The sequence below is a fragment of the Desmodus rotundus genome, chromosome 10 (genome assembly GCF_022682495.2).
Source record: "Desmodus rotundus isolate HL8 chromosome 10, HLdesRot8A.1, whole genome shotgun sequence".
NCBI classification, from domain to species: domain Eukaryota; kingdom Metazoa; phylum Chordata; class Mammalia; order Chiroptera; family Phyllostomidae; genus Desmodus; species Desmodus rotundus.
Window position 1 is genome coordinate 80,378,700 of NC_071396.1, and position 26,145 is coordinate 80,404,844.

The 26,145-nt window shown below is 41.5% G+C and overlaps 1 protein-coding gene across 1 annotated transcript in view; it reads right to left on the bottom strand.

Annotated features, from left to right (window-relative positions):
- Positions 1 to 26,145, bottom strand: part of CDH2 (cadherin 2) — a 206,607-nt gene that overhangs the window by 171,713 nt on the left and 8,749 nt on the right. Inside the window, exon 2 of the mRNA XM_053913141.1 lies at positions 5,384 to 5,495. Coding sequence (XP_053769116.1) covers positions 5,384 to 5,495 — 112 coding nt within the window. The remainder of the gene's footprint in view (positions 1 to 5,383; positions 5,496 to 26,145) is intronic.

A 26,145-nucleotide genomic window follows, 5' to 3' on the forward strand; every position in this document is an offset into this window, starting at 1 on the left:
CGTGTACAAACTGCAGAACACACATTCTATTTTGCTTCTCTGCCTTATTTTTCTGCACCCATACAGTAAATTTTATTATTGTGTTTATTTCCTACTCCTCACTAGATGTTTACTAGAGAGCTTAATGAGAAAGAGAGAAAGGGCTCTGTGATCTTAGAAAGACAGATTTTCAAACCGTTCAGGTGGCTGCTTGCTATTATGTTTTCATATGTAAATTGTGACTTACTTAACCTTTAACACATACCTGGTTGCTAGTTTATGACAAAGCAGACCCCAACTACTTCAAATTATGGAAGGCTATGAATAACTGCCAAAGGACTTAAAACAAAAGTGACCACTCAAACTGGCTTATCTTAGTTTGCAGCACTACATTAAGAAATCTCGTCTTGGCTGGTGTGCTTCAGTGGATTCAGTGCCGGCCTGCGAACCTCAGGGTTGCTGGTTCAATTCCCAGTTAGGGCACGTGCCTGGGTTGGCTAGGTCTCCAGTGGGGGGGCACACAAGAGGCAACCTCATATTGATGTTTCTCTCCCTCTGTCACTCCCTTTCTCTCCCTCTAAAAATAAATAAATAAAATCTTTAAAAAATGAGAAATCTAGACCAAAATATATATCAAAAGGGATATAAAAATCTAAGTATTAAATAAATCTATATAATTATAGTAAAAACAAGAATGACATTTCTTAGCTCTTACATTGATCATATTATATACTTAATTCTTCTTTAAAAAACAAAATTGCCACAAGGTATTAATAAAGCTCCCCACCCCCGAGAATCTATGTGGCTGCATTTCATTGGTAAGTCCTCAGAACTGATCAACAATATCCAAGAGGATGATCTCCATACTCAGTACCTTTCCCACAATCAATCGGAAATCAGTAAAGTGCAAGTAGATGGCCAACATGATAAATAAGATGTTTGTAAACCTACCTTTCAAATATTTTAAAGCACACATTCAATAATGCAAAAAGACTTATCAAAATGAAACTAAACCCACATTTCATAACAAGTTAATACAAGCCTCGAACATAGCAGACCTGCCCAAAATATATACGGCTTCCCAATGCAGGAGTACACGTCACACGAAAACACTATTTAAAAAAATCAGTGTAGCTGTATAGGCCTACTAAACTAATAAAAAACATTTCGGGACTGTTTTCTAACGATAACAGCTTCCTCTGAGCATGTTAATGTCAACAAGTCTTAATCAGTAAGTAAACTAATCTAAATCAAACTCCATCTAGTTGAAAATAATCATCATGTGTTGCCCAGAGTTGGTGAGCATGAATGAATTACTGAAAATATTCTTGGTAATTGCGGGTTGCCATTTATGTGCACCCAAGTTGGAGGAGTTTACTCGGAAAAGTGCGGAAGCACGCGAGGCAGACCACCGAGGCAGGACACGTGGGGAAGTCACTCTGACATCCACACTAAAAGCAGCCCAGACCCTCTCGGCACTGTCACAGTGTGGTACTTATTTCGTAGTGTCAGACACACTGCTGGTGACAAAATGAAAATTCATGATTGCAGTTATTCTATTTTCAAGTAATGTGCTACCACAAGAGATTTTTCTGGTTCAGTGGAGTGTAAGCTAGGCATCAAGGGCTAAATATTCTTTTCCAAAGCCGTCAATTTTTCTGCTTGTAAACAGGTATGCACAAAATACTAATAGTAGACAATAATTGAAAGTTATTTTTCAGTATGGAGGGTGCCTTATAGCCACCAATTCTCAAATCTAGTACCCACAAGTCACGGTGTTAAGCAGGAGTAAGGAAGACCAGCTCTGGGATAAATCTGTCGTAAGACGCCTCTTAGGCTGGTCCCCATTAGCTCCTACTCTTCCCTGCATTAGGCCGTAATGGCTTTTTGTCATCAACATCATCAGAACTAAATTAGAAATCAGGGAGCCTGGGTTCTAATTCCAGATCTGTAGCTAACAATCTAAAGAGTTGTATAATCATGGGAAAAGCCTATAATCTCTCTGAGCTACAATTTACTTATCTGTAAAATGAGGGGGTTGGCAATAAATGCTTAAAATTGACCCTAACTTATAAAGGCAAGCACAGCAAAATGCCACAGGATAAAAAAGGAATGTTGTTCACCTGCGGGGAAACAGGGAAATGAAAACCATTATAAAATTAAATGGTAATGAGGATGTAGAAAAGAACTAACATACTTCAGCCCTATAAAAAGAGTCCTACAGAAATGCAAGGAAAAATACTGCCATACTCTACATTCCTTTCGGCCTAGTAATTCTACTTTTGAACGCAAATCCCCAAAGAAAATACCCTTAAAGAAAAATCAAAGTTCTCTTTTAAAAGGAAATCTCCATAGCAGCATTATATGTCAGAGAGAAAAACTGGAAACAACCTGTAAGTACAAAAATAGAGGCACAGTTAAGCAAAATCTGGATTTGCTAACAGAATGCACAAAGGCCTCCAGAGCCATTTTTTAAATACTGAACTATTTTCAAAAGAGTGGAAATATTCAACATGATATAACATGAAATGTGACAGTTAATCACAAAATACGCTTGCCCTCTTCAGGATTTTATAAAACAAGACGCACTGATGAAAACCAGAATAGAAGCTGGAGGGACAGAGTTGGTTCGCTGGGTCCATCCTTTCTCTCAAAGTCATTACGTGGCAAGCAATGAAAGCGGGCTGGGGAGAAGGGAATGCTTTCGGAACCACAGTCCAGCTTTTCCATTTCATGTGTCTTCTGTACGGCTTTTCTAACACAACGAATACAGCCTTATGTACCTCCTTCTAATGCAGAACATTTTTCAAGCATCACCACAAAGATTGTTACTGAATTGTCTGAAAAACCATCCGCATTCATGGCATCTACAAACGGAGATGTTAAACTTTCATACCAGGTCTAGTGTGCCAGGGATGTATCCCATGAAACCACATCATACATATGGTCGGACCACTGTCCTCCACTCCCCGACCGTCATCAATGGGAAAGTAAGAAAAGCATCAAGAGTTAACAGTTATACCTTCAACATAACTCTTGACTCTAAAGTCAACCTTAATATGTATGGTAGGACTTGCCATGAGGCAAATGTTTTAGAAACTACCACGTATTTCTTAGGTTCGATTCACCTCTTTCCTTAAACACTGTAAGTCATAAAACCATGGCAAAAGCGATTACTCTGGCTGGCCCAGCAGAAGATCCCTTTCAGCTTCAGTATGGACACGGTGAATGGCCTTACTGCCAGTGAAGGACTCATGAAGGTAAGTTACAGCACGGGACCTGCGTTCAGTATGTAGATGAACCTTTGGGTTATCATCCCACTAAAAACTACCAAAAGATACAAAAGGCACAAATCTCAAATTCTTCCAAGTAACGATTCTCCAAAAGAGACTTAACCAGTGACAAAACTCTTGTACAAAGGAATGCTGATTACCCCAGAAGCCTAAGTTTTCTTCCTCCCCCTAAAAAAAGGTTTTTTCCATGAATGAATGTTTTGAAGTTCATGTTTTAAGCTTTAAGATGCTGGTATCTTTTAACATATTCTATGAATGAATAAGAAAAAAAGTAATCATGTGTTGTGAGAGAAAGTTTATTTTTTTAAGGCTAAAAAGTAAAAATGATAAAACTGGGCACACCCAAACTACAGAAATTCTACCAGAGGCTACCATACACACTTCTCTCAGTGATGGCTACAGCACAGACTCAAGAGTATTTTCAATCTTTCCCATTTAGTACTCAAGCAAAATTCCAACGGTATGATTGCACTAAAAAGACACTGGCATGCAGCTCTGCCCACTTTCCACTGTCACCAGCATTATCTAATAATTAGAAAACAGGCTTTCATTTTTGAAACTGTTTCTAGTGACAGACCATATGCTTATTTGCAGCCAATAAATTCAAGCTCTTAGGAGAAGAGATTAGAAGGAATTATCCACTTAACAATGAATCTAAAAAATAAATTTCAGAAACGCAACAAATTCCACTGACATTTTATATCTGTCTGAATTACTCTAAAAAGGCAAATCAATGTATTTTTTCAGTATTCATATAATACTTACAGGTCACATGGGTCTAGGATGTCACGTAGTAATTTACAGGTTTAAAGAAAATAACACATGCAGAACTCCAAGACTCACTTTAAGCTAAGCCAAATCTACACACTTTGATTTGAATTAAACCTCTACCCTGTCAACCATTACCCACTAGATGAGGCAGCAATTCAGTATTGAGACAGACAGATTCAATATTTACTCATTAAAATACCATGTAAGGAGGCAGGGACAGGAAGATGTCTTTTTTAAAAAAGATCAATTTCAGAAAAACCACATAGGTGTGAGCAAATCACAATTAGAATAGAAATGAAAATAAAATGATAACCTGCACCAAAGAGCCTTGGAAGCTAAGAAGAGGCCATGTCCGTTTCAAAGTTCCCTGTCTGTGTGTGAGTGTCGCAGCACTACGGTCTGGGCGGCAGGCACCTCGCTGGAGGCTGTGTGGCACAGCTCTGTGCAAATTAATTAGCGGAGGATGCATGGATTTCTAAAAGCAGCTCTCCAAAACAACCTCAGCGGACAGGCACGCTTCTAGGGGACTGGAATTTAAATACAATGTACTAATCAGTTCTTCTTGCTTTCACATTTCAATGACGTTTTGTGTAGTGATAAGACTGTGAAAATTCAACTCACCAATATTTTATTTGAGTTCAATTAGAGGTAAATAGAGGGGGCTTCTCAATTTTGCTTTAGACAGTCAAATTTTATTTCAGGTTTTATCTATACTTACTGGCAAGACTTTTCATATGATAACTATAATGAACTTGATCCATATTTAAATAGATGAGTCTATATTTGAAATTCACATATGCTGCAACTGAATTAGCTATCTAGTAATTTCTATAAACAATGTCATAACAAAAACATGCATTTCATGCTTCTGCCTCAAGACTTTACCTGCTAAATCTATTCACTATAATTTAGCAAAATATTAAAGTTTGACATGTTCTACCAAAGATAATTTTATAGTAATCTCTTTAATTCAAAATACTAAGTGGATTTTCACTGTAAATAATTTTAAAACCATTAGAATCAGATGTTTGGTAAATATTATTCTTCAAAACACTTAAAATACATGCAGAAGAGTTAAAATTAGTTGTGTAAAGGTTTCCGCTGCAATTTAAAACTGGAAGAAATATGCAGTGTTCAAGAGATCGGGAGCCTTCTGATATTGTACAAGAGAGACTCATGAGCTCTTCTGTCATCCTAAAATAAGGTCCCCAAAGCCTCATTATAGTGATGGTGAAAATTGCATACTTGTCATACAGTGGAGGTGACTTAGAGCCTTTTTAGCATCTAATTTGTTTCAAGAGCATAGACACTCTAGGTACAAACACACTTTGAGACAGTACCATTGAGAAGAGGCTGTCCTTCACGCACACCCTGCGACAGGACTGCACTGTAAACATCTTCGGGAAATCCAGTCTTGCATAACGCGATTTCAGCAGAAGCCTCTACAGACGCCTGCAACACAAGAAACAAAACGTGTGCAATGATTGCTACCCCCTTCGACAGCCCACTTCGCCGAATGCCTCATTTTTTCAACTATCACGGACAAACACCCCCTTTGTTTCCGGACGGTTATCATTAGAATGTAGGGGGCAAAAGGTTAATCTTTTTGATAACTGGAGTAGAAGAAACAAATCCCACTTGTCTTGTCCAGTAAAATCTAAATAATAAACATTCCAGGTTTTTCTACGGACTGAGTATTTCCATGAAAATGGTCATTGTGACTGCAGAACCAGCCAGTGGATCTTGGGGTGGGGTCAGCCAGACAGTTTGTAAGCTCCACAAATCGGCACTGCTAACTTAACTTTCCAGAAAATATGTATACATTCAAGTACACAGACTTCTACATTCTCGTCTAATTCTCCATGAAGTCTGTTTCACTAGTCACTCTGGTAATTAAAAAACGAAATTGCAATACACTTACTGCAGGATAGAGAGTATTTTATACCAAGTAAAACCAATCAATCCAAATTGTGTGTGTGTGTGTGTGTGTGTGTGTGTATACTTGAAGGACAAGGAGATGTTAAAAATATAAATAAAGAGTAATACAATTATATTCCTTTTTTAGACTTCAAATTGGCTTCCCTTGCCATCTTCCCCTCTATCATCACTTACACAATTAACTACCCGGTGTGCTTACAACTCCATTGTACCAAGCGCTACCCACCTAGTCCTCCAAGTTGGTTTCACGGCTTCTTTCAGCCCTACAGACATCATCCCCGGACAACTAAGGTTCACTAGATCTTGTGCAACATTTGCATTAGTTATAGGAAGGTTGACCCTGTACTGATGAGGACCCAAATACAGGAGGAGGAAGAGTGGATGGAGGCTGCCGGGGGTGGGGGGGGTGGGGGGGGTTGGGAATTTCAGTAGTGGCTGCGCCAGCATTAGAAGCAGCCTGCACTGGTGAGGAGAATCCGAAATTGTGAGGAAGGAGAAAGGGAAGCCCCAGAAAAAAAGAGACCTCAAGGCAGTTGTCTGAATGAAGTAACACAGCACAGCTTCACATTTCAAGAACCACCTGGATTATGCATGTGAACTTCTGCAAATATTAAAGTGGCAAAAATCCAGACTAATCAAATTGTCATTTAATATTCTGTTCTTTTCAGATACCAGAAAATTTTTTTTAAAAAAAGTAAATTTGAACTTCATTAAGTATATCATACAGTATTTTATCTCAGAAAAGAATCAGGAGTAACAGAGAGATAATAGTTCAAACCATCCAATTAGCAAACAGTTTCAGGTCTGTTATGTGCAAGAAAGGGTTTTGAATATCAAGTCAATGATACAGAGCAACCAACCTCCTTACACAGGTGTTAGTGGAAGCTGGTACAGTCACACTGGGTACAATTTGAAAAACCCTAGTAAAGATGAATGCGAACATGTCCTGCACGGTAGGTATATTCCTGGAGAAACTCTCCCACGGGTGCCCCAGCCCCCACGTGGAGGAATGCTCACCGCAGCACGGTTATGGCAGCGGAGTCTGCAGGCTATCGAACACCCACCAGCAGGAGCATGGGCTAATACATTTTCAAAGGGCCAAAAAAAGGAATACTCAACAGCATTAAAATGGAAGACTTGGAACTACTTTTATCCACAGGGTTACATCTCAAAATGAACAAAAAGCCAATTTCTTTAACTTCCATGTAATATTGAAAGAGAAATTTAATTATAAAATCAAACTAGAGATGCCTATTATTTTTAGTAAGTTCAGAATCTATGCAACATTCCAAATTCCAACTGGAGACAAAGCATACTACCATATTAATCTTGCAAAAAAATAAAAATAAAAAGCATGATCGATGACTCCATTTTTATATGTAACGTTTAAGTACAAAAGATAACGCAATGTTATTGGCACATGGAGTAAGAATATAAAAATGTACAAGGTAGCGATAAGCACTAAATTTAGGATCGTGGCCACCCCAAAGGCAGCAAGATATTAAAGGCATCAGGAGGAATGACTAGGCGGCTTTGATTTTATTTCTAATAATTCATTTCTTTCAAAAAGATTTTAAAGCAAACAGTGTAAAATGTAAAGATGTACATAGGCACATGGCGCAAATTATATGATTCTCTATATATTCTGCATACTATACATATTTCATAATGAGAGAAAATACGAGGGACGGAGAAGTAAGGAGTTGGGTTTCTAACACTCCTCAATTTGGGACACCATGCAGTATTTTGATACTTGCCAGCTCTAAACACCCAGGCCCTTATCCTGGGCTTGGCACAGAGAAAGCACTAAGAGAAAGCTTTCTGCTTCCAGCAAACTGGGACAAATAAAGGAAGCTCACTAGGTCACCCTATAAAATGGGCCAATGTGTTGTGAGTCTGTGTCCACTGATGGGTAGGGGTCTGCCTCTCCCCCTCCAGGCCAGGACTCCACAGAGGGAGGCGGTGGCAGGGTTCCCACCCAGGAGGGCAGGTGGGAACAAGAGCTTGGCCGTGGCAGCAGGCACAGGCGAGCGATGGGAAGCACTCAGTAGGCAGGAGTCACAATCCCACTCAGTCATTTGGGTTAGCTAAGCACCCAAAGACTAGGGGAAACCTGTAATCTGTTCTCTTTCTTGCACTTTTAAAAAACTTTAAAAAATTGCACTATAATTGTCATACCTTACATCATTTTTTAAAAATTGAGATATAATTGCTATATAACATTATATTAGTTTCAGGTGTACAATGTAATAATGATGTGATATTTGTACATACTGCACAACAATCACCACGGGAAGTCGAGTTAACATTGTCAGCGTACACAGTAACCTTGAATTCCACTACCGACGTATTGCTTTTCAGTGGACCTGCCCTAAGGCAGGGGAACAAGCAGCAAGCAACATGCTCCTCACCCAAACCCACAGGAATGGGATTTCGAGGCTACATGAAGTCTATCGGTGATACTGCAAACGTTCACTTCTGAGTCTCGGTCTCCCCCTAATTTCAGAAAAGAACTTTTGCCCCTAGAGGCTACTCTGCTCTTTTTCTTCACCCAGAAACGGGCACCTACCTGCACTCAGTGGCTGTGAGGTCCCCGAAACCCTGTTTGTAAAGCACATCTCTAACAAATGCTCTCTCCCAATCTCGCCAGTATTTAACCGCCATGGGAGTCGTGTATTACTTTATGGGAGGCTCATATTTGTTTTAAAGAGCTGAACCTTTCCTAAATTCTTCTTCCCTGAGACAAAATGAATCCACAGAAATAACATGCTGTTCTTAACCTACACTATATCTCCTTAATGATGGGCTCCATAAATTATTAAAACATATATTTCTCCCTATTAATTTAATACAATACTAATTTTCCCTCCTATTATGCTGTCCAGATTAACATGTTCAGAAACAAACAGGAAGCACTGAAATGAATGCAACCTCAAAACTAGAGATACTGCAGGCTGACGTCATGCCTAGCAATGTGCTGGCGCATCGCATCAGCATCTCACAGGATGCACCCAGCCGCCCTCCAAGGCTGGGCTGCTGGTAGCTCTGAGATCGTCGGGTACCACGAGCTGGGGGCATGATCTACCCAGGGAAGCTGACTCCACGTGAAGCCTCTGGTGACAGCAGGTTGTTGGATACTGCAATTTCTCTAGTCTAACCTAAAGCTAATGCTGGAATGTTCTCCAACAGTAGCCCTCAGTCCGGCATAGACACATGCCTCAGGGGACATCTGACCAAGTCTGGACGCATTTTTGGTTGTTGAAACTGGGAGAGGGTTACTCTTGGCTCCTTGTGGCTAGAGGTCAGAAAACCTCCTAACCATCACACCACAGAATTATCCAGCCCCAAATGTCCATAGGCTCAAGGGTGACACCCATGAAAAAGGGGTGTCCTTCTACCCTTTGATACCTCCAGTAGTGGGAAGGTCACTGTCTCTTAAACAGCTCACTAAACTCTTATTAGAATATCCTCCCAGCCCCCGACATTACATGATCACTCTGCCAGGCCTACCATAAGATTCTGGAAATTACAAGGTGAGAAAGAACCATCCCCTCAAAAAGTTGCCTGCAGTGGGGGAGGTTGGGAATCACTCGCATTTTCTTGATATTTGAATAATACGGGGGTCGCCAAATGTTTTCTGTAAAAGGGCGAGACAGTAAATACTTGAAGCTTTGCAGGTGACAGGGTTTCTGTTGAAAACATCCCACTCTGCTGATGTTCAAAAACAATCACAGTCAACTGGGAAGGACGAGCGTGGTGCTGTTCACTCCAATAAAACTTTATGTACGGACACCGGGATCTGAATTTCGTTTCATCTTCAAGTGTCAAAAAATATTCTTCTTTTGATTACTTTTAAAAGCATGTATGCATTTATGCTTCTAACAATGTGAAAAACACTCTTTTCTAAAAAAATTACAGGGCTGCTTACCAAGCAGACTTTCCCAGACTGAAGGGTGTTACATACCTGCTTAGGAACCTAGTCGTTAAATATTTTATTTATTTATTTTTAGAGAGAGGAAGGGAAGGAGAAAGAGGGAGAGAAACATCAATGTGCGGTTGCCTCTTGTGTACCCCCACTGGGGACAACCCAGTGGCCCGAAACCCAGGCATGTGTCCTGACTGGGAATCGAACCGGTGACCTTTTCATTTGCAGGCCTGCACTCAGTCCACTGAGCCACACTCGCCAGGGCGAAAAACACTCTGCCCATACAAAAACAGCCATCAAGACTTCCGTTTTCAGATTCCTGAAACAGTGTGGTAAGTTTTATAAAATATCGCTATCTCCCTTAATTCTCACAATCACCCCCTGAGCAGGGTAAAATTATCCACATTTTACAAATGAGTAAATAAGTTCCCAATGGTGAATACTCAAGACCTCACATCGGGAGGAGGAAGAGGCAAGATTCTAATCCTACAGTCTTCCCAAGCACAACAAATAATTACAATTCTTGCAAGAAACATTTAGTATCCATTTGCCCCTGGAAAGAGAACAAGACACTGCCCCTTCCCTTAAGAAGTTCAAGGCTTAATATTGGAGCAAAATAAAGAGGTGACTGATTGCAATAGAAAGTGTTGACTGGGAAGTAAAGATATGCACAGGGCACAGGAGAGACCAGGCCGGGGGTCTGCGGGGAGGGGGGGGGGCCCAAGCAGAGCCGGAGGAGCCAGGAGGTGGGGCGTGGCGAGAAGCCATGCCAGGCAGTCACTGCCTGAGCGAGAACAAGGCAGTGAGGAACAGCACACCGCCTGGGGAATTACAATGAGTTCAGTGTCACTGGAGTCTGAGAAGCAAGGCAGAAAGTCTAAAGTTGAGGCTGGAGAGTTAGACGGGGTTAGATCATAGATGGTTTGGGGCTTAGGGTTATCCTGTTGGCTTGGGGGAGCCAGGCAGAGATTTTAAGCAGAAGCAGATTGTGTTTGATAGACGATTCTCTGATGCTTCGTGGGAAATGTGTGTGTGGTGGAGGGTTGGGAGCGGGGAAAAGTGAAGGCTGGGCGGCAACTTGGGACAGAGACTTGTCTCCGGCAGGGACTGCAGGAATGAAAAAGGGGCAGATTGTATCAATATTCAGACAGTTAAAAATGACAGGGCTCACAGCGCAAGGAGGGAGGGAGGAAGCGATGCCCTCCCCACGTTTCCAGCTGGGGGACTGTGGACATGAGTGGCAAAAACTAAGAAAGATAATCTTAAAATTATTACATCAGGAACAGTGTGCTAAAGCAGCAGCAAGGATGGGATGGGAAATCTTCCTGTAGAAATCAAAGACTGCATAGCTGAAGTGACATTTCGGCTCTGTCTTTAAAGAGGATTAAAAATTCGCCAGGAGAAAGAAAAGGAAGTGGAAAAGGGCATTCATTTCAGGCAAGAGGTGCAGCACGAACAAAGGCCCTGTTGATTTATGTCGAGCTAGTCAACCCAAACCACCCTGATCTCTTGTACCAGGCAACTGTTAAGTCATGGCTTCCAGTATCTTTGCTGCTGATGTGCAGTCCCAGGGAACAACAGTTTACATTTAACCCTACAAGATTTGATCTCAATAAATTAATAATTACGTCTAGATTGAATCATTCCTCCTGACCTTCCGTATCAAGCAAATCTAATAAGACACCCAGTGTCTTCATAAAGATGCCACTCAGATACTAAAGAAGGGCATCGCACACACACCCAGACATCATCCTCTACAGGGACTCAGGAGCCAAAAGCCAGGAACAACCTGAGTTGAATCCCTACCCTTCACTTACTGTCTGTGAGACCTCAGAGAAGTCACAGTTCCCCCATCTGCCCAAAATGTTTAATTAGGGCAGCACCCACTTGTAGGGCAGGTGAAAGGGGTGCATGAGATCATATGTGTAAAGCACAAGAGTGTCAGGCGCATGGTTATTCAGTGTATTAGCTACGAGCAATAGTAGTATTACTGCTTTTATGACAACATGAATCTAACTCATGGTACATCTGTTGTACAGCCCCTTTAGTTCCCAAACTTGCTCAGCATAGCAAGTAATCTGGGATCTTTGTCTACAGTACAGATTTTGTGCCCTGGCTGGTGTGGCTCAGTAGACCAAGTGCCAGCCTGTGAACCAAAGGGTCGCCACTTCAACTCCCAGTCTGGGCACATGCCTGGGTTGCAGGCCAGGTCCCCAGTAGGGGATGTGTCAGAAGCAACTACACATTGATGTTTCTTTCTCCCTCTCTTCCCTTCTGTCTAAAAATAAATAAGTAAAATCTTTTAAAAAATAAAATAAATAACATAAAATACAGATTCCAAGATCCCAACTCAAGACTCACTAAAACAGAATCTCTATTAGAGTACTGTGAAACAGAAGCTCTGTGAATACATCCATATATTTAACAAATGGCCACACATTCAGCCCCTACCATGGTCTCTGAAATCTTTCTGAACTCAAGATATGGCACATCTTATCTTTCTTCCTAGTTTCCACGTCTAATAACTTAGCAACAACAAAAAGGAGTAACACAGCAATTATTTTTTTCTGCTCTTAACAATTCCATGCTGTCTCCTACTTACTGTGTGCACCTGAAAATGGAAACCACGGTCATCCTTTCATAATTACAAGTACAGGAATTTTGCCCCAGGTCAGCATGAGGCTATTCTTTTATTTGAAAACCGCGCCCTCTTGATTTTGTTGTTTGTTTTTAATTGGAGCAGATTCCGTCCCCGGTCCTTTAGGAATTCACCTCTTCTCTGCAGTTCTGCACAGATTACAAGCAGTCAGCAAGTGCTCTTGGCCCATCAGGACGAAATTCCTGCTGGGCAGAGGATCTGAACTCGTTTAGTGCCGCCCCGCACGCTCCACAATCAGCTCACCTATCTTGAGTTTCAATTTCCTCCTACAAGTATTTGCTCTGCTCTTCCCCGGCTGCGGATCGACCTCCTGGTTGAAAAAGGCCAGGAGTGTGACAGGAGTTGAGGAGTTCTGCTTGCCTGTTAGGATTAGTCTATCTGTTCCAGTTCTGAACGCACAGCAACATCACTTTTTGTTCTGGTTAAAAATTTTCCATAGTTTGAATACTGTGAGCTTTAACGCCTGAGTCCACTACTCTTACATGTTCCTGTTTCCATGACTATTTTTTTTCAGTCATCCTTGGTCACTGGCCCTGCTTTCCCATTTCATCCAAGTCACTCCCAAATCCAGGCTCTTAAATATTCCATTGAAACCTCGATACACTCTTCAATCTCCGTACCTCTCTCCCTTCTTCCTGATTGGGATCATTTATGATCATTGGCTAAAAATTTTACACCTTGGGCTGAAAGCAGCCCAAACCTAACACGATGTTTTCTTTCTGGCTCTGAAGACTATCTAACTAAAACCTAGGCTCTCTGGTTATCATAAACTCATTCATTTAACCAATTGGACGTTCCTCCTCAAAGTATCCATCTCTTCCTTTTTTCGCTCCCAGGTTTACTCTGGTCAGAATCTAGTGAAAATTAGAGTACTGTGAAGTAGATGATCAAACACAGTCAATAAAGCCGAACAGCTCCCTTTCCTTTACGGTATGTTAATTCCCCTCATTCTCTACGGGTATAAAGGCAGTCACGTGTTCCAGGGGCTCTGAGGCAGACCTGCGTGACCTTGACAAGCTACATAAACTTCTCCAGTGCCACAGCTTCTTCCTTAATAACAACAACTAGAGTATCAGCCTCATAGGATTGCTGTGAAGCATATAAAGGGCTTAAAAATAATGCCTCATTCACCACAATGTGGTGGTTGGCTATTACATATTAAGATATTGTTGTTTTTATGGTGGAGATTTTGATCTCTTTGCTATATGAGTACCCAATAAATATTTTTAAAGAATTTTGAGAAGTAGAAATACTGAAATGAAACCAGTAAACATTCATTCATAAGCATGTACAAAGGAAAGCAAGTGGAATTCCCTTCATAACACGTGATTTGCGGAGTGGGGGTGGGCAGTGGGGGTGAGGCAGTGGGGACAACTACGGCGACACTTTTACTATGTGGTTTTGTCTTCCAAGTGGCGTGAGCACATAGAACCAACTGGTGAAGACATGTTTAAAGCGGTTAGTGGGGTACATGGCGAAATAATAATGAAACTGTTCAAGAACCAAGTCTGCATGACTAATTTTTTATTTCTTAATCCAATTTATAACCATACAGTTACATTTGCCAGACGCTCTACGTTTCATAGGATTCTACCCATGATGTTGGAAGCTATGTTAAGAAGATTATTCGAGAGCTACTGCCACTCTTGAAAGATTATTCTCTGTGTCAGCCATACCACTGATGGCACTTTGAATTTTATATCCCCGGAAACATGCTTGAAATGTGCAGAAGTTTAACCCTGGGTGTTGATACGTTTGTGTTGTCATATACTGTTCTAGAAGGACAGCACAACATTTCAAACAGGTTCTTTAACTCTTCCTTGCCTTCACGATACAATCTAGACCAGCTTAAGTGCAAAGTACACCTAAAAAGGACCACACACTATCCCCTGTAACCCACCTAGAGATTTCCAACTGAGCTTCAATTGTATTATTAGGGTGGGCCCTTGAATATTTCTAGTATCAGCACAATTATTTTTCTGATTTGCATCCTTTTTAACCAAGTAATACCAAAGAGGATAGTCAGATAATAGCATCAATACTGGCCTAGGAACCTGACAACTCTGCTGAAATTGAACTCCGAGCTAGAAGACAGCACCATACTACAAGAGCTTGGTGGACGAAGTCCAGTTCCACACACAAAATGTGGTTTAGAGTATCAACTTCCAGGAGCTGAACTCATCAATGCTTAGGATCCTATGTAAACATCATCAATGGAATCCACGGAGATGTGTGCTACGCCCTCTGTCCAGAGCCCACGTGAGAGGAGGCTTCCGAGGCACCTGGAACGAAGGCCCAGAGCACAGACGGCCGTTTACCAATGAGTGTCTGGATTTTTAACGGCATGAATAGCAACCCTGCACCCACGGACTGACTGGGCTTGTGAAAGCGTGACACTACCATGAGATGACGGCTCAGGCAGCTAGGCAACCAACCTGCACGAAAAGTCCCAGAAAGTGTCTAAAGCAATTGCAGGAGACATGGCCAATCCTGGTTTGGACTGACTTTGTCCCATCAACTCATTACACTCACCAGAGATTGCAACGTCTTTCTATACCACGTTCAACTAAAATTTTATAGTATTTGACATCAGACGGTGTTTATAACCAACTTAGGGATATATTTAACTAAACACACTGAATATCAGTGATTGCTAATAGTTACTGCTTACCGCGTGACTGTGGAACAGTGTTTTCCACGCATTGTATCTCAACAAATCTCACAACAATCCAACGCGGCAAGTGCTACTATTAGGGCTATTTTGCAGCAAGGAAGCAAACTGGAAAAAAATGGTCCTAGGTAACCAGTCAATTTAGTAATGATATCCAACCCAGCACGGAAGGCCTTTAGGGACCACCCTTCACCACTGCTCAATCCCCAGTAAAACCACCTGGAAGCATCCAAGTGCACTAACATACACCTAACAGGCTAAGGAGAAGAAACGTGTCCTGTGTAAATTAAGACCAAGTGACAAAGTTACCCCCTGCCATTGTGAATTTTCTCTAAAATATAATTCTCACAGATGATATGTGATACATATAAATAATAGTTTCACTATGAAAAAAATGAGAGAAAAAGACATCGAGTCAAACTTTTGTAAACACCTTGTTTTTAAGTCACCCAAATCAAAGTCCCCACCATCACCTCCAACTCTTCTAAAAGTACACATCAAGTGTGTTAATTTTCAGTGGGCGACATTGATGAGGGAATGATTACAGTCGGTGGCTGAGTGTGTTAATTTGCTATCATCCAGACTTGAGTTGTGTTTAATCAGGTCTGTTTCATAAAACCTGAAGCATGGTTTCACTTTTTAAAAATGGTTACAGACCTTTCCAGTCCCCATAACTCTGATTTAATTTGAATAGCTGGCCGTAGTGATGATTTATCTAATTCCCAGACCTTGATAAGATAAACCCAACCCAATTGTACTATTATTCTTGTGATAAAACGACATTCACAGCACAGCTTGGAGAAATGTGCTGTAGTGACAGGAAGGCACCGTCAATAACGTCCGAGTTCAAAGCCATTCCCGAGCTTGTTCCTAAAGCAGCACCCTGTCCAGTGGACTTCCATAGGTTAAACAACAAAGACGCAAACCCAGGTCCTGCGTGCTGACTGAGAGGTTAGAGCTAATACCATCAGTTCCAGTTTCAACTCAGGGGCGGAAAACCAGCATTTTTTCCACCCATGGTTATCATGAGTGATTTAAGTCTGGCATTTGGACAGTTCCACCGAGGAACCTGTAGAGAGGGAATGCCTCTTCCTCTCCTGAAGCTCCTTTCCCCGTGGAAGGACTGCTGCTACCTGCAGTGCTTCCACCTCTTTCCACTGCACCACTCAGTCAGTAATACCCTGAATGGCGGCTCTCAAAATGTGGTCTGATCCTTCCAGAGGATCTGGAAAGGCGAAACTACTTTCATAATATAGTATTTCTGGCCTTTTCACTCTCATTCTCTCACCAGTGTAAAGTGGAATCTTCCAGTGGCCACGTGAGCTGTGACACCTGAACAGGATAAATACAGAAGCAGGTATGGAAAACCAACTGTCTTCTATGAAGCCGAACATTAAGCAGATTTGCAAAACTATAAAAGCACAATGCTACTCTTCCCACTAATTAATTTATTCTGTTTTGGAAAATATAGTTATTGTTCATAAACACTGGTATTTGTGTTATATATGTAATTGGCTTAATATTTTTAAATGAATTAAATAAACGTTGTGTATATTCTCAGTTTAATTTCTAATATGCTACACATAGGAAATATTACCCACATTATAAAAGCTCATTAGGGTACTCGATAATTTTTAAGAGTGTAAAAGGGTCCTTACACCAAGAAGTTGTGAATTGCAGCCCTAGAGAGAAGAGGGATGGGCTGAACTTCTCTGAAGACTGAATTCCAAAGAAAAATCTGGACAGCTGGTGGCCAGCCCTGTCCCCCACTCCTCCCCACTTGGGAGTCACAGACCCATAGAAAAGAAGCGTGGTGATCTCATTTTCCATGCTGGTTCCATGCTGGGAGTTCGCAGGTCCCCGGCAGCACGTGGGGAATGGGGGTAGTCCAAGACTGCCTGCAACCGAGTGAGCATGTGTGTGGAATTCTGGGGTTCTGTTTCAGCAACAGACATGCCCACAGACAAATAAAAGCCACGACCCCTTCAGCCCAGACCTTTTCAGAACCTTGGCGGTATTTTCCTTTTTTAACTGTTGACTCTTCTGGCTTGTATTACACTCGATTCAGAACTTGGCAAAGGGGAAGAGAAGTGCTATTTACTGGGTCCCTTCAGAGACTTTGGCATTTGGTGTACTCTCTAGGGGCCACAAGAAATAAAAAAGGAGTCCAACGCTGGGGAAGAAAATACTCGTGGAGATAACGGGGCTTCGGCCAGGGGAGAAAGGGTGCTTTCCTCAGGCCTTGAATGTTCTTTAACTTGGTGGTTTGCAGTCTTGAATGTGTGATGTAGTTGGTTTTTATAGCTGGCAGGTGGTTTTTAACATCAAGAGGCTTTAATTCCTAAGCCACAAGGTATTTTGATCTCCATGTGTGACCACAACTTATGGTGGTTTTTCTTGAAAGTGCCTGTTTACAGAGGCAGGGCCTGGAGCAAGGACAAGGAGCCCCAGGAAAGGCTATATAGGCCAAGGATCTCAGAAACAAGACAGGACTCACAGTGACCTTGGCCCAGTGTTTGATGAGGGCTGTTGCAGGTTGGCCTTGGCAAAGGTCTGAGGCAGGTCAGCACTGCTGGAGGTACCCGTGGGCCTCAGGCCTGAATAAGCAGAGACAGCTGAGGCACGAGAAAATGGGCTTATTTCAACAACTATTGCCCAACAACTAAGTAAGCAGAACAATGTTTGCTGTTTTTCAATGACAGCGAGTTCAAGAGCCCTAAGGATTCTCATAGCTTGACCACAGGCTCAAGGGTCGGCCTTCACCACCTGGTCTGGACTAGTCTTTACAAATGAAGGGGGATCTTCCCTTGCTGATGGTCTTCTTTAGCCAAAGCAACCCCAGAGCAAGTTGCGTGGCAAAAGCCAATGTGGCACGAAGACGGAAAACACCTGCTCCCGAGACAGCCTGTCCCCAGTCAACCACCCGCCAGGGCCCACACTGGTGACAGCACCAGGCGGTCAGTCTCAGGGGGCTCACAGGGAAAGGCAAAGTAGGAAGTTTGGATATGCTGGTCATGAACCAAAACCCCTCAGGGAGAGGCTCCCAATGGGAGATCAAATTTAGCACTTTGTATGTACCTGGGGAGGAGGGTCCACCCCAGCATTCTGGGTTTTCTCTCAAAAAGCTGGTGTTGGAGATACTGCCACTTATGTGCAAGATTCAGAAGTGTCCAATGGCAGTAATCCCTGTCCTTTTCCAGTTACCTTTCTTTCCCATCCAGCATATTCAGTATCTCCACTTTGAATTCTGTGTTTAGTTCAAAGGTCAATAATCAGTGCATAAGGCTTAGCATTCGGGAAAAGCTAAACCAGGGAAGGTGTTCTCTGCCCACTGTGAGTCCCTCCTTCAGTTATTACTGGCTCTCTGCTTTGGTCTTTGGGACGCTTCAGGACAGGTTCTGGGGTCATGGTGATTTCACCTAGGATAACTCTTCGAGGATTGAGAATGGTTTGTGTTCTAATGCTGTAGGCTACGGGACTGCTGCCGTGCTCATCTTGCATGCCCCGTCAGGTTTGGGGACTCTGTAAAGAGTGAAGCTACAGATCATCTAAGACTCCATGAGGTTGGAAGCAAGACTCCCTGACAAAAGTCCATCGCCCCCTATGAGGGCGATCGCTACGCTTCTGGGGGAGCATACACTTGATGGCTAAGAGCATAAACTCAATGTTTAATCCAAAACCTGGGGAAGGTTTCGTGGAACCCTTATTTTCCCCACTTCCAGGTAGAGAACTCTACACTAGCCACACCACTCCTGACCTCTGTCGACCTCTCTGGCAGGTTTGGGTGAAATAACTGGGCCTACAAAGCCCACTCCCCCTTTCCCCCACCCCCAGTAACCTCTTCTCTGCTGGGAGCCAGCTTGCCCATGTAGTGCAAAGATCAGTATGCTGTAGGTGTATTTACAGTGGCAGGACCCGCACTTGGGAGGCCCACCCTCATCCAGCGTTGCTGGGTGCGGGGAATTCATTCTGAGACCTGACACGTTTAAGCCACATTCTCCAATCTTGTCTTTGTCAGTAATAAAGGCTGTATTTTAGTTCTCTATCTGCTTACTCTCTTATCTTATTTGTTTAGAATTTAGATGGATAAGATGCACTATTTATTAGGTCCCTTCAAAGACAGCAAAATTAACTGTAAAGACTCACTATTACTAAATACTTAAAGTCCAAAGCTAAGAGATCAAAAAAGGAGCGAGGTCAAAAAATTCTTATACTGCCAACAGGGACACAAGGCCACTAGGGCAGCTGGACACTACAGGTCTGAGAACAGACAACCAAGATTCTTCCATTGCTTGGGGAGTCGATGGGTTGGGAACAGAAAGTCACAGGTACCTCTGGATTACTGGCTGACTACAGTTCTGGGCCACATTGTAACAACAGGGTGATTCACAGAACCATTAACTACTCATCAGGCACTTCCATCTCTTAAATTCACCACCCAGGGGCAGCGTGGCCAGGGACAGAAATTGCCTACTTCCATGGCAGCCTATCCCTACTGTTGGCTCAATCTGTTAGATTTTCCCACTCGTAAGGACAAAGTTTGTTCCCTGAAACTGAGATCCTTTAAGTCCTCATTCTAAAGTCCAAATCCTCCTCCAGACTGCAATCCTTCCAAATCTCGAGCAGACACTTATCTTGTTCCCACTGTTTCCCACCCCGCTGGCCACCTCCTGGTGGTGTGCCTTTGGGTAAATGGTTTACGCCAGACTTTGTTCAGACCTTTGTAGAAGGGATGATGATAAGATGCCTACATATCTCAGGGGGCTGATGTGAGGACTGCATGAGACAATGCACGGGAAGTGCTTGACCTGGCACATAGTAAGCTCTCAGCAAACAGTAGATTTAATCAAATGAATCTGCTTTCAAGAAGGCTCACAATCCTCGGAAACACACCATACAAGCCATAACTGAAAAATGTTACACAAAGGGAATGAGAAACAAACAGCCAGAGGAAGAGGCGGACAAGTTACAAACCTCGTCCCCTAGGTTAGGGTTCATACAGATAGCTCAAGGAAGAAGAAAAGGCCAAATTAGCTAGTAAAGATGCACATGAACACAGCTTGCTACCCAGCAATGCTACATTTCTACTCCTTGGTATGTAGGTCAGAGCAGACCAGCATTCTATTACCTGGAAGCATGCTAGACATGCAAATTCTGAGGGTCCACCATAGATTTCCTGAATCAGAAGCTCAGGGGGTGGGAGTAGGGCCAGGAATCTGTGTTTACCAAGCTGTCAGGAGAGCCTTATGCGAGTTAAAGTTTGGGAAATGCAGCCCTGGAGTATTCCTGGCACTTATGCCCAGGCTGCATGTCCAGGAATGTTCGCAGAAGCAAAATTCTGACCACACACACACAAGCCCATCAACGACAAGTTGAGTAAGTAAATGGTACCGTATTCAGAGCATGCGATGCCTTAGAGTGGTGAGAGTGAACAAATTATGGCCATACCACTCAACTGAATGGATCCTGTAGACATAACGCTGAGTAGAAGAAACTAAAAAATTACATTATATGTACACACACATAAACACACATATGAAATGCACATTTATACAAGTATGCATGATATACTATACATACACTTATGTAAACCCCTCTATATATACATAAGAAATATACATAGGGATGGTAAAACTATAAAGAAAAGCAAGGAATAATTATTCGAAAAATAAAAATGGTGGTTACCTCTAGGAGAAGGAGAGGAACGGGAACAGGACGCTGGAGGCCTCCAGGGCAATGGCGATATTCTACTTCCTAACCTGGACGGTGGTTACACTGACATAGTCTGTGTGCTTTAATTATCGCTCGTACTGTGGGCACATGCTTTCTATGCTTCTCCACAGGTACAACATTTTACAACACAAGTTTTTGAAAAGGCTGAATTTCATACATATACGAGAAAGAACCAGATGCCAATTCTGCCTTAATTTTTTCACCTGCGTTTAAATAAATGTCAAGCCTAGGAGCACAAGGTCTCCTAGGACATCGTGCTGGGGGCATAGGAATCCTTGCTTTATCCCTTAATGAGGTAATGCATGTGAAGTACTTAGAACAGTGCCTGGCCTATGTGTTACTGAAAAGACAAGCGCTAATATTAGGATAAGATGAAACAAAGTTAAAAGCAACGTTTTCTGCATCTATCTGTTAATAAGTCATCAGCATCTACAAACACAATGAATCTACTTCTACTCTGTTTTTGCATATTTTGTGCTGGCAACGACCAGTATGATAACACTACCCTCAATCCTCAAGTCTATTGAATCCTCTTCATCATAAGAAAAGTATTGACAAACTAAATAATTTAATCTGGTCCCAGGCCAGTCTCAAAACACAACACACACACACACACACACACACACACACACACACACACACACACACACCCCTGCTTCCATTCTGGGCCATTAAAATTAAATCACAGACCCAGAAGACCAGAATACCTCCTGTTTGATTACCTGTCATTCTCAAATCAAATCTGTTAGAATTTAAGGAGGGATGTTACCATATGTGCCCTTGAATCGTGGCTTCCAAGTGTGGTCTAAGGAACACCGGTGGAGGCGCACACAGAGCCAAAGTCATCCAGCCGTAACACTGGACAAAGCCTTGCACACATCAAGTGCTCGAACTTACTCAAATAATTAAATTACCCTTGATTGCCTTTGTGTAAAACAATGGTAATGGCTATGCTCCAAGCACTTTTCAAGTGCTTTCATAAATAAATTTATATATATTCATGTGTACATGTATGTATTTACATACATACCTATATGAGCTCATTCACTCTCCGTAACAACCTTATGATTCATACTATTGGCTATTTCCGCTTTACAAATGGGCATGCTGAGGGATAGAAACGTCAATATGCTGTCCAGATTCCACAACCACCAAGTGTCAGAACCAGGGCACAAATACAGGTCATCTAGCGCCAAGTCCCCATTCCTACCCATTGTTCTACACTGCCCCTCTAAGCAACTAAACCACTAAAATTGAAGAGAGAAAAAGAATGAGATTTAAACATCTACAGAAATATTGCATTTAGTAAGGGAAGCATTTCAGTTCAGGAAAATTGAAATTTTATTTGGCAAATGATAGTCACCCATGTCTTATTATGTATATAAAATCTGGAAGAGAACTAAAACAAGACCCACTACCTCATACCATATACAAAAATAAATTTCAGAAAAGTAAAATATCTAAATGTGAAAATATAAACAGATAAATACAATGTGATATAGCATGAGGTCTGGGAAGACGGTTTGGAGGAGGGTGGTTTCGATTTGCATCCTGGCTCACCTACCAAAGAACGGTATTCCAGAGACATATTACACATTATTTTTAGATATTTGTTTATCTTCATTATGAAGAACTAAGGCTCATGGAAAATAAAGATTCGGAATCATGACAATACCCATGACTAATGCAAATACTAAAAAAATAATAACCTCTGTCCCCAAGATGCTTATATTTTAGGCCATAAAATGTTATAAGTCATCTGCAGATAACCCATTCTTCTCTACATTTAAATATACCACTATCCCCCTTTAAAACATAGCTCCATTGAGACTGCCTCAAATAACGGTAAAATCATAACCCCAATCATGGACAACTCAGTTTCATTTACAAGGTACTTAATTATAATTAATTTGTAAATTAAATCAATGGTCATAATATTCTTCCTAAATGTTCTTAGTTCTCTGTCAAACAAAAACAGAACTGTAAATAAAATGTAATGCTGAAAACACAAATACTATGCAAAGAATTACTTTTACGGTAGAAAGACTATATGTAGGAATTAAATAAAAGTAAATACAAATTACATACCAATAAACTCAGGCCAACAATGTGTACAACCTTTTAAAATACTTTAAAATAAAGTCCACATGTGTAGAAAACAAATAAATTAGAGCTGCCTTAAGCAAACAAATCTTTGGTGGGCCATTGCTTCTGGAATTTGATTCCTTAGTCATTGTTCTGTATAGCATCCTCCACCTTGAATCTAGATCTACTCAGCAACCATCATAAATGGAGAGTCAAGGTCTCTTTGGGACAAGTATGCTGAGTGGCATCCTTCATGGCAACCTCTCAGAGCCTTAAAAAAACTATACAAATACGAAAGCAGGTCAACGCTACCCAAAGATGCACTGAACAGCCGAGAAAACTGGCAGTTTGTGGCATTATAACCCCTCAATTTAACCTTTTTTAAATTAAAAGTAAATCTGGGTAAGGCTTCATTAAGAAGTGGGTCACTATTAAGCTCAGAGAGGTATTAAGAAGCATCACTTAGATTAGAATCTAACACTCATTCTGCTTGAAGCCTTCAAGTCAAAAAGGCGTTTAGTTCTTTGCCTCCATCCTCCTCATAAAGACAGGCTGTAACTTAATGAATTCCGAATATATTTGGAGCAATACTGACGAATTACCAGAAGTACAGGAAAAGATATCTAAGTAGGAAAACCCACAAGAAGTATTTTGTGACTCTACACCATAAACATGCAGGTGAACCTTAGCTGCAGTGAAACAATCCATCTATTGTTTTTTTGTTCTTTTAAAATTTTTTCAACTTCTTTAACTTTCCAGGTATTTCTATGGTGTCAAGGAGTCTTTCCTAATTTTGTGACTAATAAAAAATGTGACACAAATATATGAATGATTTTACAAATTGAGTGGAAGGTGCAAGACACAAAAGGGAATACAGTGCAGCATATCACCAGATAAGGTATAAAAATAAGCAATGCCAAGTGATCTATGCTATTAGAAATCAAGTAAATAATTGCCATTGACGGATGATGCAAATTGGAAGAAGGTAACTGCTGGGTGCTGCTAATGTTGTGACTGATTGGTTGCTGATTCAATAGTATGTTTAACTTGTGAACATTCAGCAGGCTATCCACTGTGTGTGCACTTCCCTGCACACAACTGTTACTTCTATAAACTGTAAGTGTATGTGCCAACGATGTTTGTGTAAACTTCAAAATTCTAATTCCCTAAACTGTAACGTGGGAAGCAGGACATCAGAACCCACTCACGGAGATGTTGGCACTAGACAGATTCGACTGGGGGTGGGTGCCAAAGCAGCTGTAAAAGGCTAATATTTTGGCTGCATAAATCACATTTTTCATTATTTACTGTACCAGAAAGCCATCAAAAATGAACTTCAGTCTCTGAACCATTGTGTTAGTCAATTAACAAAAGAAAAAATTAAAGTGATCTCAGTCTCTAGTTTATTAAAGGTTTATGTTAAGCAAAGTGGATTATATCCTCTCTAAACTTAATAAAATTATTGTGTTTTAGTCATTTATTTCAGGGTTTACTTAATAGCTCCCCAATCAACTAATGGTGATATTGCTGGATATTATAGTCCATCCAAGTGTATCCATCCACCTCAAAAAACCAGAATTATCTTCTGGAGGGCAGGCCCTTGTAGTACTGATTTCCCCTGCTGGGTGAGTGTCCTAAGAACCCATCTATATCAGTGTACCAGCTGGTATTGTGAGAGACTGCATTCAGCTTTGGTGAATTTTTTTGAAAGACTTAATGTGTTTGCCCATTTCATGATGGGTGCTTTACAGGCGCACCTGCCCACACCGCACTGAGTGTTCAGCGGTTTATGACCAAAAAACGGCATGACACCCATGCCCCACCCTCCCTATTCACCCTATCTCACCCTGAGCAACGTTTTTTGGCTTCCCTGGATGAAAAATGTCATCAAAGGAAAACATTTTGCCAATGAGGAAGAGATGAAACAAAAAAATGGCAGAAACACTGAAAGGCATCAAAATCGACAAGGTCAAAACTGTTTTGAACAGTGAAAAAATGTCTCGATAGGTGTATTACATCAAATGGACAGTACTTTGAAGGTGACTGAAGTTTAAACATGTAAGAATAAACACACAATTTTATAAATAAATTCCGTTTGGGGGGTCCTCCCTTGCAGGTCAAGTTACAAACAACAGGGTTCTAGGTTTTCATAACAGCAGACAGATAAATCTGTCTGTGCTCAGTCACTCCACAAAACAGTCACAGGAACCTGTCTGTACTACATCCTCTTGAGGTATGGACATATACAAGGTCGGTCTGGAGAAAGTCCAACCATTGTTAATATAATGAGAACAGTCTGTGTGACATCGATGTAACCTGGCAGCCAAAGACAGAGGACTGGAATGTGCATGTGTGAACAATGATGACTTCACTGTACTAGTCAGTGAAGGTGGCACGAGCCACTGGGTAAGCATGTGTACTGTGTGGCCCTGGCATTTAAAATGACTAAGCAAGTAGAGCAACAAATCTGTATCAAATTTTGTATTAAGTTTGAACATTCCTCTGCAGAAACTGTTTGGCTGACTTAGAAGTCTGCAGCTATGAGAAACTGGTGCCTGGCATCACATCTCCTGCAGAGTTTTTTGGTGAAACATCAAATCATCCAGGTGACTCAGCCCCACTACCGCCGAGATTTGGTGCCCTGCGACTTCTGGCTTTGCCCGAAACTATAATCACCTTTGAAATGGAAGAGATTTCAGACCATCAGTGAGGTTTAGAAAAATATGACAGGGCAGCTGATGGCAAATGGGAGAACTGTGTGAGGTCCCAAGATGCCTACTTTGAAGGGGACTGAGGCGTCACTGTCCTATGTACAAAGTTTCTTGTACCTTCTTCAATAAATGTCTCTTTTTCATAGTACATGGCTGAATACTTTCTGGACAGACCTCATATATTTCAAAAGATGCCAAATAATTTCAGTTGTGGGAGAAAAAGTGATTAGAACTATTCAAACACACAAAAAGTTGCCATTAAACATGAAGGCATTTCAAAACAGTGTGATGGAAACTCTTGAATTTCTTTTCACACAAAGAATGTGGAAAAAATCATTCATAGTTTCATTCAAAATCATTCAAAATCATTGAGAGTTTCT